Genomic DNA, 19,691 nt, shown 5'->3' with positions numbered 1-19,691 from the left:
ACTTGTTTCTGAGGTCTCAGGCATGGTCCAAATACTGACAGTGTCACTTCCAGTATTTTCAGAAGGAAAAGCCTACACTTAATGTTTTTAAAATTTTAAAATGTGAGTGCCATGAAAGCCTCCACTGGGATCAATTCCCATGGGTTATTTTCCTTCTGACCTTTGTGAGTGACCTAGCAGGTCTAATTTTCTTTGGATGAGAGGAATTCAGGGAATTGTGAAGTGGGCCACAGAGCAGGGAGAGGAAGCCGAAAGGAAAGATGAGGAAGGAGGACTGAGCTTCTCAAATGCCGCAGGGCTTATTCTCGACAAGACTTTTCACTAAAATTCGTTTTTATGTATCTATCTCCTTCAAAAGTTATTTTTCCAAGTTGCTAGCTGGTTTATTCCTACAAGAACAATCAATGCCTTCCAGGTAAAATTATAAAAATATTAAGGGGCACTTTGGAATTTATGTTAAATTAATAAGGAGGCAAATAGAGAATTTAAAAATTAATTTTCACTTATATCAGTTATTTTCCCTTCAATAATTTTTGAGACTACTTCCCTAATTAGTATAGATTGTTTTTATTGCTACTTCAGAATATAGAATATGTCTTTTAAGTCTCTGATAGCATTGCACAGAGTGAGCGCTGTTTATGTACATATATATTTATATATAAAATATATATTTATTTATATATATTATATATATATATGTCTAACAGAATGTTGAATTTATTCAGTAGAAACTGTCATTCTTATTGGATTTTATCCCTAGTGGCCCTTATTTTGTAAAACTAGCTCCTGGTTTTTTAGTACAGAATTTAAGATCATTTTGAGAGATTATGGAAGAGTGGGAAATAGGGAAAGAGTCTTAGAGACTATGTCTTAGAGAAGGCATGCGAAATGATTCTCTCTTCTTGTCTTACAGATGAAACCTGATGCATCCTTTTTATTTGGCAGCAAACTAGAAAGGAAATTAGTGGGAAATATCTTAAAGGAAAGAGGGAAAGGAGATATTCATGGAGATAAAGATATTGGATCCAAACAAACTGAGCCAATCCGAATTAAAATATTTGAAGGAGGGTAAGGAAACTTAAGTGCAAATATGCAATGTTCAGTTATAGGTCAGAGTAAATGGTCCAGAATGTCTGCATGGAAAAAGTGCTGTCTAATCTGTTGGGAGCTGAAAGTGAATTCCTTTTCTATTTACATTTCTGAAGTCTGGCTGGTAATAGATAATAATAAGTTCATGCCCTTGCTTTTGGGACTTGCTTTTCATGAAAATGTCCCCACTGGATATCATTCAAGCCTCTTCCTTAAATTTTCACACCTCTAACTTATTATGAAATCTACTAAATTGGTGGGCACTGTCATCTAAGTTCGTTCATTCTTTGATCATTTTATAGGTATTTGTTTTATTGACGGACATATTTTTATTCTATGCTTACAAAAATCAGATCATGTACAATCATGTATAATCTTTAGAACTAGTTCATTTGTTTATTTCCCTTATTATCTAAACTTGAGACTTTAATGTGATTTCACCAGTTGCATCAATATCCTTTTCTGTCCCAGGATCCAAGTCAGGATACCACATTGTTGCACTCAGTTGTCTTGCCTTCCCAGACTTCTCTGGTCTATGATACTTTCTCTGTATTTAGGAATTTCTTTTCAAATGTTGAGTCCTGAGTCATAGAAACACAAGTAATAAGGTTCAAAGACTTTGTTATTTGTGTAATTAAGAAATATCACACCTGTAATATCTTGTTTTAGATTTTGATGAAATGTATCTTTTATCCAGTCACATAGAAGGGAAAGCCTACACTTATGCTTTTAAAATTTAAATATTTTGAAGTGTACCAACCACATCTTGAAGATTATGATGTAATTAGCCTTATCTCTACAAAAAATCTATTATTTATATATTTTCGTGGGCATGACTTTATTCCAATTATATTTGGAGGACAATAATGTCATTTGTTTGACTATAAAATGTGGAATGTTCAGTGAGGTGAAATCACCATTTCTTACCTGGCATTACTGGTTTGGAGATGGATTATTATATTTGGTTCTCCCTTAAGTTTTGCCTCCTTTGGATTTCTAACATTTTCACCACTAAAACTGTATACAATTATTATATATAGTCATGAATCTTGTCTTGATATTTTTCGACATCCCCTATCTTTTAACACAAACAAGAGAAATATAGATTTTATCTTTCCTCAGAGACTGAGAGGTCCCTGGGACTGAATCAATCCTCTCACATTCAGCAGCCTTCATAGCAGTGCACTTGTACCAATAGATTAGCGAGACCTCCAAATTACTCTATGCTTTGGGGACCCCATCTCCACTAATGAAGGACACAAGTGAAAAAGTGTATGTGAACATTTTATTGCTATGTTCTGGTGATTCAAAAGGATTGTGCCCATATTTCATTTCCTCCTCCTTTAATTGCCCCCTGTTATAGGCTGTGTCCCAGTTACTTCTTAATCTGTGGCCCAGTTTCTCCCTGGTGGTGACCAAGTGTTTTTTCCAAACCTTGTGTTACCTCCTCTTATTTTGGTGATTGCAAAGTGATAAATAAAAAAATAAAAAGTATTACTGACCAAAATTTTAAGTGTATATTATCTAATTGATGGGTTTAATAATTTAGTTAAACATAGCTTTGAATTTTTTTCAAAATCTATCAATTCTCTTATCATGGGCCTGTAGATAATGTGTGATATTTTATTTGTACAGGTTTTTCTAATACATACTTATACTGTATACAGAATTTTACTGTATTTTTATTCTGGAAGCAAGTTAATCAGCTAAGACATTGAAAATAAAATTATACTGCTTGAATATAAAATACATTTCCCATTACTATGATGGTGGGCTATAGTAAGCTTGAGGTATCCTTCCTTGAAGAAAATCAGCTTTCTATAAAATTGTTTTAGTCTATATCCCTTAAGCAATTTCATCTAGTTAGGGGCAGAGAATAGTGAAATTTAAAGGTAAAAGATATTTGCATCTTTAGGGCTTTTTCTACTTTATTGCCAAAGACAAAGATAAAATTCAAAATAATTTTGAAGAACAAATGGAAATCAACATTCCTGGTAAAAGGGGGAAAATTTAAAGGAACCAAAGACATGCAAAATTGATTATTCATAGTTTTGATTCTACTTAACTCCCATCTGGGTTGGTACTGACCAAAAAGTAGATAACGTTAAGAGTAGATGTGAATCCACAACAGGGTTGGTATTTAAATATGTGGATGGATTTCCTTTCTTAAAATTATTCCAATGGATTGGATGACTGAAGTTAAAGTTTTTATTCTTGCTTGTGGACTAGCTAGGATAAAATGGGAAAGTTCATAATGCTCTTAGAATGTAAAAAACTATAAATTTGGTGCCTTTATCTAAATCTACAGTGGATTAGGGCATTTTGCATGTCAGTTAACCTTTGGAAATTATGAAAAGAACTCCCCAAAAGGAATATCCTTCCAGGAATAACATTAGACCCAAAATTCTAGCCCAGCTTTAACTTAAGAGATAATGGCAGTCATTGAATTAGTCCATATAATATATCTGTATCCTATGACAAATCATGTTTTATTGTATTCTAAAATGGAATGGTTGAGCACCGGGTAGATTTCTTCCCTTGATTATCAAAGAAAATACCGAAGACTGTTTTTCTAGCAGATTTGATTAAGCAAGATGACCTCAGATATCCTTTCCAACATCTCTATGAAAGCCTTCTGGAAACAAATGCAAATTTGATTAAAAATAGAATCTCTAGTTTTCATTATGTAACAGTACCTTGAAGAAGCTAGTTGAAATTTAAACTCCACATTAGTACAGATTCATGGTCTTTGGGAAGAGCAGATCAAATCTGTAGACAACAGTTGGTGAGCTGAGCTCACCCTGTGTAAACTAGAAATTTCTGACGCACTCTCATGCCAGGATTGTAAAAATAGAGTAGAAACTTGCAATGAAGAATTCTATTATCAGTTATACTTATTTTAGCAAACTTAGAGGGTTGTATGTTTGTACATGCACATCTTAGATGATGTAATGTTAACAAAAGATACATGATGAATATGCTGGTATGATTTTTGTAGGTCCCTTGATTGAAGACCATACTAGAATCCAACCCAAAGGTCTGCAACTCTGCAACTCTTTGAGGTTTACATAAGTCAATTTGAACATCTATTTCCCAACTCTGTAAATTCACATGTAATAGTGGAGCCAATTCCATTTTGAATTCCATGTAGCATTACATTTTGTTTACAGTGCCAAATCTATTATCTAGTTCTTTCAGCCATTTACCACATAAATTTCACAGGCTTCATAGAAGTAAAGTTGAACAATTGTCTGTAAAAACCCTCACAAAAATTTGCCATGCAAATAATTAGCTTTTGCTTTAACATAGCATGTTAAGAATATTTGAAAACATACTGGATTTCCCTTTTTAAAACAGGTACAAATCGAATGAAGATTATGTATATGTCAGAGGGCGTGGCCGTGGAAAGTACATTTGTGAAGAATGTGGGATTCGCTGTAAGAAGCCAAGCATGCTCAAAAAACACATCCGTACCCATACTGATGTTCGGCCCTATGTATGCAAGTTATGTAACTTTGCCTTCAAAACGAAAGGTACAAGTCTGACTTGTTTGAGAGGAAAAATACTTCTCTCTGGCTATTTAGACTTCTGAGTACTATTTTATAACTAACCTTCACCAACAATAAGATGGTTTTGTTTGTGAAAATATGATTCCACAAAATGTATTTTCTCCCTCAAGTAAGTGACCAAAGGATGAATATGAGACTGTAAGGCTCCTTTTATGACTTAAGAGCAATCGACATAGGTCCAGGCCAGTTGTCTCCGAAGGAAGTGGGTAAGAACGTCTGGATAGCTATTACTTCATGCTGGAAATGTTATGTGGTCTAGATAATATTTACACCAGTATTGAAATCCTGCACATGCTGTGGTATTAGAGAAGCAAGGCAGCAGCTGGGAAAAAAAACATGTGCTCTTGGTCAGTTTCAAGATTATAAATAATGTAAAGACCGACACATTCCCAGGTGGGCCCCTCCATCCACAGTTGCATTAAATATGCATAGAAATTTGATAGCTTGTGTTCCCTGTTTTTATCAGCACAGAGACAATTTCTGACTCTCAGGACTTAACTGTTAGTCTTACAAAACTAGGACTTGCCTGGAAATTTTTAAAAAAATCTGTTTTTGAGGGGGGCACAGTGGGGGAGGGTGGGAGTAGGGGAAGGGATAACACCTGGAGAAATGCCTGATGTAGGCAATGGTGGGGGCAGGGATGGAGACAGCAAGTCACCATAGCATGTATATACTTATGCAACAATCCTGCAGGATGCAGGACGTGCACACGTACCCCAGAGCCCAAATACAATAAAAAAATAGAAAAAATAATAATAAAAAAGAATTTTATTTCTCAAAAAAAATCTGTTTTAACAGGTAGATTTATGTAAAAACATTTTACTCAGGGAAGTTACTTTGGTTATATTTCTATGTTTTGTAATATCATGAAAAAGTTCATAAGCCTGGTTTTCTCAGAATACAAACAGTAGTGAATTAGAGGTTGTTTGACTTTTGCGGAAGTGTGCTTTACCTTAGGTTTAGTAGATACTATAAATACCCCTCACCACTTTAAATTTGCATAGTGATTAATCTGCTCTGATACCCCTCAAGAAAAATAAATATCAAGTAAAATAATCTTTGGTAGAGAAATGTACACCAATTTTCTTTTACAGCTGAAAATCCTAAATTGCTTTATTGGTTCTAGAAGTGTAAATGGATAGCCTTCCAATATCTCTGTTTCTTTTTATTAAAAAGGTATCTATATTACAGGATTGCCTCATTTGAAGCTGAAAAAAAAGTGTGTTTTCATTTGCATTTCAAAAAAACCCATATGGTCTTTTTTCAAAATTAATTAATTAATTAATTAATATATACGTATATATATTTTTAATTGCACTTTAGGTTCAGGGGTACATGTGCAGAATATGCAGGATTGTTGCATAGGTACCTACATGGCAATGTGGTTTGCTCCTTCCATCCCCCCGTCACCTATATCTGGCATTTCTCCCCATGTTATCCCTCCCCAGCCTCCTACCCACCGCTGTCCCTCCCCTAGTCCCCCTGACAGACCCCAGTGTGATGCTGTCCCTCCCCTAGTCCCCCTGACAGACCCCAGTGTGATGCTCCCCTCCCTGTGTCCATATGTTCTCATTGTTCAACACCCACTTATGAGTGAGAACATACAGTGTTTGATTTTCTGTTCTTGTGTCAGTTTGCTGAGAATGATGGTTTCCAGATTCATCCATATCCCTGCAAAGGGCACACACTAACCGTTTTTTATGGCTGCATAGTATTCCATGGTGTATATGTGCCACATTTTCCTTGTCCAGTCTATCATCGATGGGCATTTGGCTTGGTTCCAGGTCTTTGCTATTGTAAACAGTGCCACAATGAACGTATGTGTGCATGTGTCTTTATAATAGAATGATTTATAATCCTTTAGATATGTACCCAGTAATGGGATTGCTGGGTTAAATGGAATTTCTATTTCTAGGTCCTTGAAGAATTAAATACCACTCACCTTTGCACACTCAAGCCTTTTATATAGAACTTTACTAAGAGATTCCCTAGGAGATAAGAAAATAAAAACTTTGATTTTAGGAAATACTGCAAATTCACTAGTCATTACAAATAATACATATCTTCACTGGGCATATGAGTTTGCTGCAGGTATAGTTTTGGGAAAACTGGATGAAGAAATGACACATCTCTAGACATTTTTAAATATCAAATTAAGTCTGCCTCTGAATCATCATCTCCTGAAGGAAATCATTTATTCTTGGTCATTATTGGAGTTTCCTTGTCACCCTTTGAGAATATGCAAATGTCTCAGAATCTTAAAATGAGCAAAACATCCTGGGAAACCCTGCCAGTTTTCACCTCCAACTGAAATGCCTGCTGTCCAAACCCACATTGTCATCTGAGCACAGATGGAACACCCTTGCATGACCAATCCCTTCTCCTTGTCTGTACCACTTCTTCAGGGGCCTCCCCCGCCAATCTCCTTTCCTCTCCTTGTCCTTATGCATTGCTTCTGCAGCTCATGACTTTCACAAACTAAAGCCATGGTGGAATTGTTTCAGATCCAGACTTCTAGCTACAGACCTATTCTGCAGATGGGAGTCTAAAGCCTGACTATCCTTGGAATGGAGAGAAAAAGGCAAAAGAAAGAAACACATACTCAAATCTAAACAAATCATCGTGACACGCTTAACAGCCACACCTAGACACATCCACAGCATACTTGCACTCTGGCAGAAGCAGATGATTTCTATTAATTTATAGATACATTTCATTAATTTTCTAGATTTAAGGATTCTTGATATGTCTATAACATTTTTTAGCTCTTTTAAAAATTGTAGATATAAGTTTTGATAAATAAGAACAGTGGGGCGCCTGGAAATATTTCTATGTTTACAATTATCACAACAGCATGTAAAATGTATAAATATATAAACAATAAGTAAATCATACAGCAGTATGAGTAAAATAATAAACAATAGTGTCCCAGTTTTAACTGTGGCTCATGCATGAATAGCAAGCTTAACACCCCTGCAAGAGGAATAAACTATGCCAGCAGGCTGAGTTTCCACGGAGATTTCACAGAGCCTTCTCTTAAAGTATTTGTTGGGACATTGTTAAAGCATTGTCAAAGGTACAGATAACATTATGGCTATTTTCACCAAAGTAATGTAAAGGCTCCTTCCTACTGAATGAGTTCCTGAATCTCTTTTGATAAGTTATATGGCATAGAATTTATGTGTGTGTGTGCACGTGTGTATTTTTTTCTATAGATTCTAGGTCAAGGGGGATTGGATAAATGTTTTCAAAATTTCTCATATTTCATAAAGCAGTTATATAAATTATATATATAATTTATATACACACGTATATACACACGAAATTGTATATGCCATTATCATTATAACATATTCAGCATGAAACCTTTCTTTTTTCTTAGCATGATAGGAGCCTGAAGATAAATAAAATAAAATTGGAATGCTGCTGCTCCAGAATTTTAGAAATTGCTCTTATAACATTTGCTAACATATGCCAGACAGATAGATGCTAAATACTGGAATAATGCTCCCTATGAGTAGTTAGCTGATTATTTGTACTGATCTTTCAATGCACTGACAAAATTGGCCCTCACATTAGTTGTATGTATTTTTCTTCTGAACTTTGAGGATCCTTGCAGGTTACTCTATAGCTGATCAGTGACAGAAGGTCGGGGCCCAGTGGGTGTGTTGAGAATATTTCATTCTGAAGTATCGCTGAGGTGTGTGGCTAGCTTGTGTTTCCCTGTTTATGTGGAGACTCAGTACATCACAGATTCCATTATGTGCAGCTCTTGAATCCCACCCAGGAGGCTGATACACTGGATAAATGTGAGATCCCGTCTCAGGCAGCAAAGTCTGGGATTGTCAGTCTTGCTCGGTGCCTACTCTTGAAAAGATGTGACCCTGGACTTTCGTGTTTCTTCTAGAATAAAGAAAATCTGAGATTGGGCCAGAGCCCTCAGGGATTGATATCTTCAGAAACCAGATTATTCTTCTTGAGGTTGAAGCAAGGCGTAGTGGCTAGAAACAAATTTGCATTACACGATGAATGTAATAAAATTAGTTAATTTCACATTGAATTTGGAGCAGTCATCAGCAGTTATTAATTTGATAACCAACTGATTTTTCTCCTTTTTTGGTTACATTTTCAAGGTAACCTAACGAAGCATATGAAATCTAAAGCACATATGAAAAAATGCCTGGAATTGGGAGTCTCAATGACATCGGTGGATGATACAGAAACTGAGGAAGCAGGTATATCATAATTTAGTTGACAGACCTCTTCACTGTGCACACTGGAGCTCTGTGGCTGAGGTGGTAAAATAAGTTTAGATATTTTTAAAAAGCGATCTCTTCTCATTTTATTAAATACTAAATACAGGAAATAAACCTGACACATTGAATTTCTTGAAACCTACTGAGAAGTGCACTTCAGTTTTGACTCTGAAGGCAAAAAAGGCCTTACTATGAAAGTACTTCTATTTAGAGCCATGAAGGGAATAGAATTGCACTTGCTTTGTGATCGTGAATTAGATTTTATGAGGCTTTTGGGGAAATTTGAAAAGCATTTTAATGTATTATTATTCCAGTTATGAAGAAACCCAGTAGGAAAACAAACAAACGTCATTAACCTCAGTGGAGAAACTGGAGGTTGGCCAGACCCCCTGAGATACATCACTTAGACGTAGGCTTGTACCTGAACTTGCAGAGACAGGTTGTTGCATTGGTTTTCCATCTAGCGTCATCATTAACATTATCCATACTCACTTGTTGAGGATTTTCTGTGAGTGGGGTGATTTCTGAGATATAAGATCCTGCTGTGGAATCTTTCTTGTAAGTTGGGGATGAAAAAAATAGATATATCAGAAGATAGAATGAATGCAGGGTCACACAGGTAAGTGCCTCATCTTATAGGAGTTCTCAGACATAACTATCTGTGGGCTTTTGGAAAGAGGTGGGGCTTAAATAAGACCCTGACCTTGACATTTGAATCTTGATCTCCATTATCTTTGTTCAATTGTTTCAGAAAATATGGAAGATTTGCACAAAGCAGCAGAGAAGCATAGCATGTCCAGCATTTCAACTGATCATCAGTTCTCAGATGCCGAGGAATCAGATGGTGAGGATGGAGATGATAATGATGATGATGATGAAGATGAGGATGACTTTGATGACCAGGGAGATTTAACACCAAAAACAAGATCAAGAAGCACCAGTCCTCAGCCTCCTAGATTCTCCTCCTTGCCTGTGAATGTTGGCGCCGTACCCCACGGGGTTCCTTCAGATAGTTCCCTGGGACATTCTTCATTGATCAGCTATTTGGTTACTTTGCCAAGTATTCGAGTTACTCAGCTTATGACACCCAGTGACTCATGTGAAGATACTCAGATGACAGAATACCAGAGGCTGTTCCAGAGCAAAAGTACAGACTCAGAACCAGACAAAGACAGATTGGACATACCTAGTTGTATGGATGAGGAGTGCATGCTACCTTCAGAGCCTAGCTCCTCTCCCAGGGACTTCTCACCCTCAAGTCGCCATTCCTCACCAGGTTATGATTCTTCACCCTGTCGAGATAATTCACCAAAGAGGTATCTGATACCCAAAGGAGATTTATCTCCCAGAAGACACTTATCACCTAGGAGAGATCTGTCACCCATGAGGCATCTGTCACCAAGAAAGGAAGCTGCACTGAGGAGAGAGATGTCCCAAAGAGATGTTTCACCAAGAAGGCATTTGTCTCCAAGGAGGCCAGTTTCTCCTGGGAAAGATATCACAGCGAGAAGAGACCTCTCTCCTAGAAGAGAGAGAAGATACATGAGCACCATAAGACCGCCATCTCCCAGAAGGGCTTTATACCGTAACCCGCCATTGTCCATGGGGCAGTATTTGCAAGCAGAGCCAATTGTATTGGGGCCTCCTGTAAGTATAATTCACTTGTCTTTCTAATATATAAGCGGAAGCACACTGGTGCCTCTTGATAATGCACTGGTGTGAAATTTAGTATAGCCTGGGTATCTGTCATGGGTAGAGTGAATCTGGCTACTGAAAATAGCAGGGAGACATTTTTGTCATATGCCATCGTCAGTAACATGGCTGTGGCATTATCCAAAGTGTAGTACTGCATCAGAGCAGCAGTGCATTCCCAGTGGGAACAGATGAGGCCTTTCTGAAGGCTTTCCAAACTTAAGTAATTATAGACATGAGCTGAAGCCTTTTTGTAAGTAAAAAAGATGAAGGCTTTAGAATGGCATAACTGCATGGATGTGCACTCACAGGGACATTTAGGCATCACTTATATAACTCATCACCAGGTGAGGATTCTGATGCAGTTGTTAACCTTGACTTTCAGAAACTTTTATTTTTTTAATTTATATTTTATTTATTTATTTTTTGAGATAGGGTCTTACTCTTTCAGCCAGGCTGAAGTGCCGTGGCATGACTTTGGCTCACTGCAACCTCCGCCTCCCAGACTCAAGTGATTCTCCCATCTCAGCCTCCCGAGAAGCTGGGACTACAGGTGTGTGCCACCATGCCTGGCTAATTTTTTAATTTTTTGGTAGAGATGGGGTTTCACCGTGTTGGCCAGGCTGGTCTTGAACTCCTGACCTCAAGTGATCCACCTGCCTTGGCCTCCCAAAGTGCTGCAATTACAGGCATGAGCCATGCGCCCGACCTCAAAAACTTCTTTTTTTAATACATTCATTACCTTGCCCATTGTGAGTGGACATGTGAAACTGGTCCGGGACCAGGAGAGGAAAGAATGACACACTCGTTGTGTTTATAAATCAAAGACATGAGCATGTCCGTTTTTCTTGCCATGACTACCATCAAGTGCACTTGCTCAGTGGAAGCATGGGCCCAAGGAGAATGGGAAGTTAGGAGAGCTAAGCGAGAATGTGCAGAGATTTCTATGATGTGCCTAAATAACAGTAGCCATCATGGATTACATTTAAGCAGTAGGTTTAATACAAATTCATAAAAAGACCACCAGTCCTGCCTAATTTCATGGGTCAGTAGACTGTGATGTCTCTTTCAGTTTGTGTAGGATTTTAAAAAATGAATAAAGCATGCACTTAGCATAGACAGAGGCATGATACCTTTGGAATCTGTCTGCCTTGAATGTGTTGCTCTACTCTTTGTTTTACTCTCTTGCTCCGGATCTCTGTGTCATGTGCATCAGCACCATCTTTCACAGCCAGAGGAGACACTGCCAGCTCCCAGCTCTGTTTTATCACTGCCCTGTTGGCCAATTTTCTTCCTCTCTGCACCTTCCACCACCCTGAATCCTGAGCTCAGCCTGTCATTTTTTAACTTTAGGAAAGCTGCTGCATTCCTCTCCCCACTCCCTGCATGGCCTTTTCACAAGCCTGGTACTAACTTCATCTTGATGAAGCAAATCTTGCAGAAACATGTATAGCAACTGGGATTCTGTTAGCAACATCCCAGTGTTGGGTGCTGCTAATTGATTAGCAAGCTAATAAGAAAAAGAGGTACATTTCCACAGGTTTTGGTGCCTTAGCAAAACTAGGAAAAAGGGATCTTGTGCAGTTTGTGCCACTGCAGCCCAAAGAGAACTGTAAATCCCCTGGATCATGGGATACCAAGTCTGGGTGATACATGCTTTCTCTTGTATACACGCAGTGATGCTGGCAGGGTGTGTTAGACAAGTCTCTCCCTGCATCCCTGCAGCTCCTGTTCTAACATTGGCCAGGGTGATTGAGAGTGGCATTTGTGAAAGAGTGGTGCATACTCAGTCAACTGCAGACATGCAGTTATTCAGTCAGAAAAAGTAGGACTTTAGTGCAGACATGCTGTGGTTATAAATAATTATAGCTACCCACAGTCAAGTTGGGCAAAGGAATTGAAGGAGGGGGCTAAGGGAGTTCATGTGATTTTTAGATATATGCCCAGAAAGTTGGAGAGAGATGAGTTTTAGTAGTCACTCAGTTTGTACCAGTTTTTTGATGTTGGTTTGTTTTGTTTTTAAATACCAGATCATGGGTATATTTTATAATGTTGTTAAACTTTATCATTTCTGATGCTTTTGGTCTATTACCTAGTTTAATTCTCTTTAGAGATCGTATAGCCTGCTGCATTGTTCACGTGATATGAAGGAACAGATGTGGGAATCCTCCCTGATGCAGACAGTTGGTCCCAAGCACTGCCCACTTTTATGCTTTCTCAAACCACAGGACACTGACTGTGATGTGAAGGGACCTTATGGCTCACTGTGACATAGTCATATTCTGGCTGGGTTTAGAGTGCTGGTGATCAGAGGAAACACAGGTTTGGAGGAAATGAATGAATTCAATTGTAGGTTGTGTTAAGTATATGTCCATGTATACAGACATATACACATATGTACAAATGTACATACACAGACATCTATATATACATCTATATGCCATGTACCAGATCTGTTACCCTACTCATCTCTTCAACAGTACGGCAGTAGGGACCTCTGGACGCAAATGATGAGAGGGAGGTAGGAGAGCAAGAGGCTTCCTGCCACCCTGTCAGTTCTGCCCCAGTGCCCTCTGCTTAGTTTTAATTTTAAGATAGATAGATAGATAGATAGATAGATAGATAGATAGATAGATAGATAGATAGATAGATAGATGATAGATACATAGATAGAATGAAAAGGTAAGAATCTTTTATCCATTTATTCAGTATTTACTGAATTTGAATTTTTGAGGGTCTACTACATGTGGTTCAAGGATGAAAATGAAATAATATTATGACTTGTGGCCTTGTCTTTTTTTCAATAAATATATTTCCTTTTCCATTTTAAAACTTTTGTAGATAAATAGCAGAAAGAAAGACAAAGGTGTGTCCAGGTCCTCAGTATGTGGTGTAGATGAGGATTATGTCTAGTGAAACAGCCAACATTGATTCCTATCCCTTACTTTCTGTGTGATCCTGGGAAAGTCACTTAACCTCTTGGCCACAGTTTTTTAATTGGTTTCTGGCAGCCAGGAGGTGACCCATGCAGATTTCTGTCCCTGAAAGAACGTGCCATTCAGCTGTAAGGAATGTAGTGGGCAGACAGCCTCATGCTGGCATGTCAGCTCCTTCAGGACAGGCCTGTTTTCAAGCCAAGGCCATGCTCTCCCTGCAGCCCCAGCCAGTGACTGAGCACAGATGTGTCACCTCTCCTTCCTCTGCTCCCTGCTGCCCCCAAGGAGGTTCTTGCTCTTCTATGTCCCTCTCATTATTATTTGCATCTAGAGGTCCCTACTGCCATACTGTTGAAGAGATGAGTGGGGTAATAGATCTGGTACATGGCATATAGACGTATATCTAGATGTCTGTGTATGTACATTTCTACATGTGTGTATATATGTCTATCTATCTATCTATATATATATGCACATACACTTAACACAATCTACCTTTGAATTCACTATTTGCTTTTCCATGACAAAATTTTTCTTACTGAGATTTAATAAGATGGGAGTTTGTTCACCACATTTATAAGGCCCAAACTACAAAACAATAGGATTGCAAATGGAGTAAAAACCAAAGTAGAGAAAACTTATTTGGAGGATGAAGAAAGGGTGAATGGGAGGAGAGAGAATATATGGAAATGCCTGGTGGGGCTTGGAGCACTGGAAGTGGCCACATGGTAGAAATTCTACTTGTACATGTAGCTCTGTGGTTAAAATCATTTCATTTCTGATCAGTAAAGGGCTGAATTTGAAACATTTATTGGTAGCACCCACAAGATTTTATTGGATTTAGAACATGTCGAATAGTATTGTAGTTTTGGAGGACAAATCATGACTCTATTTGTCAGCCTGCAGTTGGGGATCTCAACTCAGTTTACATTATAGGGCATCTCTCTCTGACTTCTGGTCACTTCCTCAGTTCCCCCACAGATCCACATTCTGATTGGTTGTATGCAGTGGAGGTCATGGAATAGTCACCAGAAGTAAAATGGAAAACTAACCAAGCTAGATTTATTTTAAACTTTGAATCTGTGATCGCTATGATTAAAAGAAAACCTACTTGATTATCTTTAAAGATTGTTACTGTAGGCATTGCCGGTTTTCCTTTCAAAGAGGTGTTTGATGAAGGAGACATGCCTTTTCCAAACCCGATTAAACACAAGGGGGATTTTGTGTGTGTGCAGAATTTAAATGATTCCTGTACCATAAAATTCTCACCTTTCCCAGAGTATGAGGTCCTGGTAATGGTAATATTGATGATTACACCATTTCACTCACACTTTCAGTAGAACCCATGTTTCCAGCTTGCATATGATATATCACAGAGCAGAGTAAGATCTAAGCATCTCAGAGAGTAGCAGAAATCACAATCTAGATAGAACTGGATGAATTCTTAATGGTATAAAGCATACCCTGAGTTTTAGCACTGAAACACTCTTGAAATGAATTAGAACATTTTCCTTGGCTCTATCCTGGACTACTACCATACTGTATAGGTATCTATCTATCTATCTATCTATCTATCTATCTATCTATCCATCCATCTATCCACCTACCTACCTACCTACCTACCTACCTACCTACCTACCTATCTATCTTTCTATCCTTGGTTCTCAAAAAAATAGAAAAATAAATGAAGTCCTTTTTAGATAAAAATCCATTAAAAGAATGAATCACAGCAATTGAAAATATGATAATATCATTAAAACCTGATTTGACAATCTAAGTTGTATTTCACTACAGAAATAGTATAGAAAATAAATTCTCCATTTTCAGGACTGAGACTATGAAATCTGAAATTCTGGCTGAGCATTTTATGCATCCTTAATTCACTGACTGCCAACAAGATATTGAGGTGGAAATAATAATATGAACAAAAGAATTAAGATGTCATTGTCTTTGGTACCCTGCTATGGAGTTGAATATAAGTTGTTAACTGTCTGTAATAATAATGTTAACCACTTCTATGATGGATAGTTTCCTTTGAAAAAATTATTATTGATGTAAGACTTAAATGGCCTGGATTTGCTATTGGATGAAGAAGCTGGTCTTCTGCATTGAATATCTCCTGGCAGGAATATATTCCTTTAGACCAATGTCTTACACATTGGAGGAACCAGTTTTTGGGCCTCACCACCATTTTGTCATCCGTTCTGTGGAAAACTTTTTTAAAAAGCCAATTTTCAGGCTTGTCATTCCAATTATATACTCATCAACACTTAAGAAAAATATTAAAAATCTGTCCAGTATAGCAACAGATGGTAATCTTTTTATTTCCTTTTGAATTAAAAAAATCTATGATTAATGTTTATTAGTGTTTTTTTGCTCAGTAAACTCTTTCAGCTAATTATTCATTAATTTTTCATTCTCTCTTATGAAAAAAACAGAGCTGAAATGTATCTCTATGCCCAGTGGAAAACACCCTGACTGCTTTATCACCTTGTTTAAAAACAGAAGCAACTTTTCACAGGCTGACACCTTTATATAAGGATTATAAAAGACAGCAGAGAAATCTCTTTTGTCTTGAAAAATGAAAACTTGATCAAGGGATTAGGTATTGAAGCCTATCTAGGTAGTGAATGTGTGAGTGGGTGAGTGATCTAAGAATGAAGAGTAGCAGAATCTGAATGTTGTGCTCTCTTTGTTTCTCTGTGCAGAATTTAAGAAGAGGATTACCTCAGGTTCCTTACTTCAGTCTCTATGGAGACCAAGAAGGTGCTTATGAACATCCAGGCTCCAGCCTTTTCCCTGAGGGTCCTAATGACTATGTCTTCAGTCATCTTCCACTCCACTCTCAGCAACAAGTGCGAGCTCCTATCCCCATGGTGCCCGTTGGTGGGATCCAGATGGTTCACTCCATGCCGCCGGCCCTTTCCAGTTTACATCCTCCACCCACATTGCCCCTGCCAATGGAGGGCTTTGAGGAGAAGAAAGGTGCATCAGGGGAGTCCTTCTCCAAGGATCCCTATGTGCTTTCTAAGCAGCATGAGAAGCGAGGTCCTCACGCTTTGCAGTCCTCTGGTCCACCTAGCACTCCCTCTTCTCCTCGGCTATTGATGAAACAGAGCACTTCGGAAGACAGCCTAAACGCAACAGAGCGGGAACAGGAGGAAAATATACAGACTTGTACAAAAGCCATTGCCTCTCTCCGGATTGCCACAGAAGAGGCAGCTCTGCTTGGGGCAGATCAGCCAGCACGGGTGCAGGAGCCCCACCAGAACCCCCTGGGAAGTGCACATGTTAGCATTAGACACTTTAGTAGACCTGAGCCAGGTCAGCCCTGTACCTCAGCCACCCACCCTGACTTGCATGATGGTGAAAAGGACAATTTTGGTACATCACAGACTCCATTAGCTCACTCCACGTTTTACAGCAAGAGTTGTGTGGATGACAAGCAGGCGGACTTTCACAGCAGCAAGGAGTTATCTTCTAGCACAGAGGAAGGCAAAGATCCTTCATCAGAAAAGAGTCAGCTACATTGATCTGCGATGCATGGAGACTTTCATTTCCACATTTTCCCATTTTTTTGTTTTTGTTTTTCTAGAAATGGAGGTAATCAAGTTTATAGCATGCCTGTCCTAAGTTACAGTAGTTTGCTATTATATATACTTTTGTTATATCAAAAGAATTAGGTAAATTAACAAGTCATCATGAGCCTGACCAAAACAAAATTTGAAATTAACCTATTGGGTCTGGTACTTTTAAAATTGTACAGATGTTTGTGCCTTTTCTTTACTTTGCTTATATTCTTATAAGCATTTTTTAGCAGTAATTTGTACATATTTTAGAATTTGTGTATCTGCTTTGTAATAAATGTAATTTCTTTCCTTTTTTGGACACTTGGATCTAAATGATGTAAAGCAAAACAGCATCAATATATATGTGAGGTTGCACTAAAACATATTTTTATATGATTAAAACTGAACAGCTTTTATGTACAGCTCTGATTCTGTAATACTAATATTTATTTACTTTGTTTCATAAATTGTACATTTTTTCTTAATGTTGTGGATTGCTTTTCTATGTGAAGCATGGGATTTACTGTTGCGTAACTAGAACAAAAATGTACATTGTAAACAAGATATTTAAAGTAGAGTATCTTATTCTGCACTTATGCATTAGTTAAAAAAAAGATAAAGGATGTATCAGTCAGTTCTTAACTCTTGTATATTTTTTTGTCTCTTGTTTGCTGGATTGACTATAACTTAAGTGCTGATTGTGATTTTAAAATGATAGTACCGTAAAGCATTAAAGTAAACAATGTGCTATTGTGAGTTTTTTCAAAGCTTTATAAATCAGTTATAAATAATATTAAAAGTATTTGGTCTTATGTGAACATGTTGATCTATATACTCATCTAAAAATATGGGAAAACATTCCACCCCATGTAAATATGTACAAGTGCATCACTGGTACAATTTTATGTAACTCGTTGGACACTAGGTTGCCACAGACCTATGCTAGGTGTCTTTAAAAAATTAAAGTGACAAAGCACATGGGACTGTGTAGAGCTTGGTTATCGGCCGGCCCGGTGGCTTGGCAGGCAGTGCTGTGCGCTGCTCATGGTGAAAACCTGGGCTTAGTAATCTCCTTAGTTCTTGCTACACAGGATGGTGACTGGAACTAAGGCTACGCAGAGGGTCGCACTTGGACTCTGAGGGTTGGGTGTGGAAGGGGGAAAAGGGGTTGGAGACCTGCTCCCCACCTCTTCCTGTCAGCCAGTTTACATGGGAACAGGGTTAACATCTGTGTTAGGGGAGGTCACCTTACCCTTTTGCACAGGGGAAGAGTGTCACACTCCTGGCTATCTCAGGGGGAATGGGGAAAAGAATCTTTCAAGGACGAAGAACTCATGGGAGGATGATATCTGTTGTATGTAATACAATGGCTTTTGGTTAGTGTTGAAGGTGAGAAGAGCCTTTGTAGGTCCAGAAGAGTAGAAGGGAGGGAGGGGTACAGCAACATGTGCACAGGCACGCACATGTGTGCACGCACACACACAATCTGGGTTATCTTTGTGCTATATAGTGGATTATAATTCTGTGAAACCAAGTTTGTATATTGAATTACATTAAGGAGTGTTCTTTAAAAAGAGAAATAAATATACAATTACATGCTTGAGGTGTCTAGTTCTTATGTGTTGCTTTATATTTTAATTTCCTGATTTTGTTTCTAAAGAAATTTTGATACTAGCAACATACCATCTGTGTTTTAAGTGCTAGGCTCTGCCCATCCTGAGGTATGCTGAGTATGAATGCTTTTAACAAGTGAGAAGACAGTCATTGGCGTCCATAGGTCATCTGATTAGAACAAGATAGTGGTCACCAAGGTGTGGGCCCTAGAAATAGACTTATCCAAACCTCAGCAGGGGCCTCGGCAGCATATGTTGCATCTGAACAGAGTCATGAATAAAACAAATTATCATTTTCCCTTCTGCTTCTCTTGCAGTATGCATACTTAACTGAAATTCCACTGGGGAAACTTCTTTCCTTTTGCCAAGGTGGCTGAAGCTAAGAATTAACTGAAATATATCAGAAAATATCCACAAATCACAGTTCTTTTATTAGAAAGAGTAGAATGTTTTTAATAATAAAAGCAGAAGCTCATTAAAAGTCAAAACCTATTAGTATTCCACTATAAAAATCTCAAATTGGTGGATTTACAATGTACCTATTTGCTTTTATGAGCCAGACTGTCTTTATAAACTGTGTTTTACAAAGGTGAATTAAAGGTCAACACAGACACTCTAAGTAAAGAATCTTTTGATTATGTAGGGTGATTTGTGTGTTGTATTCCTCATTGTGTGTGTGTGTGTGTGTGTGTTGGTGATCTCAGACCAAATCAAATTACTCTGTTTCTTCCTCTACCTAATTCATCACTCATTTATTCATTCATAAAAGTTTTTGAGTGCCAACTATGAACTGGGTACAAAAGTGGGCATTTATTTTTATTTATTTTTTTTGAGACAGAGTCCTCACTGCAGCCCAGGTTGGAGTGCAGTGGTGCAATTTCAGCTCACTGCAATCTCTGCCTCCCAGGTTCAAGTGATTCTCCCATCTCAGCCTACTGAGTAGCTGGGTCTGCAGGCACACGCCACC

The 19,691-nt window shown here is 38.1% G+C and overlaps 1 protein-coding gene across 12 annotated transcripts in view; it reads left to right on the top strand.

The window, feature by feature from the left end:
- HIVEP2 (HIVEP zinc finger 2) overlaps positions 1-18,712 on the top strand; it is a 193,722-nt gene extending 175,010 nt beyond the window's left edge. For all 12 annotated transcript variants that reach the window (XM_078370203.1, XM_035296886.3, XM_054254480.2 and 9 more), the window contains 5 exons: positions 914-1,068; positions 4,447-4,622; positions 8,792-8,893; positions 9,666-10,561; positions 16,251-18,712. In XM_078370203.1, coding sequence (XP_078226329.1) covers positions 914-1,068; positions 4,447-4,622; positions 8,792-8,893; positions 9,666-10,561; positions 16,251-17,075 — 2,154 coding nt within the window. In that variant the 3' untranslated portion in view covers positions 17,076-18,712. The remainder of the gene's footprint in view (positions 1-913; positions 1,069-4,446; positions 4,623-8,791; positions 8,894-9,665; positions 10,562-16,250) is intronic.
- Positions 18,713-19,691: the final 979 nt, after the last annotated feature.

This window comes from Callithrix jacchus, chromosome 4, assembly GCF_049354715.1.
Source record: "Callithrix jacchus isolate 240 chromosome 4, calJac240_pri, whole genome shotgun sequence".
Classification (NCBI taxonomy): domain Eukaryota; kingdom Metazoa; phylum Chordata; class Mammalia; order Primates; family Cebidae; genus Callithrix; species Callithrix jacchus.
Note: the sequence above shows the minus strand (reverse complement) of the source record. Positions and strands in the feature narration are given on the sequence as shown.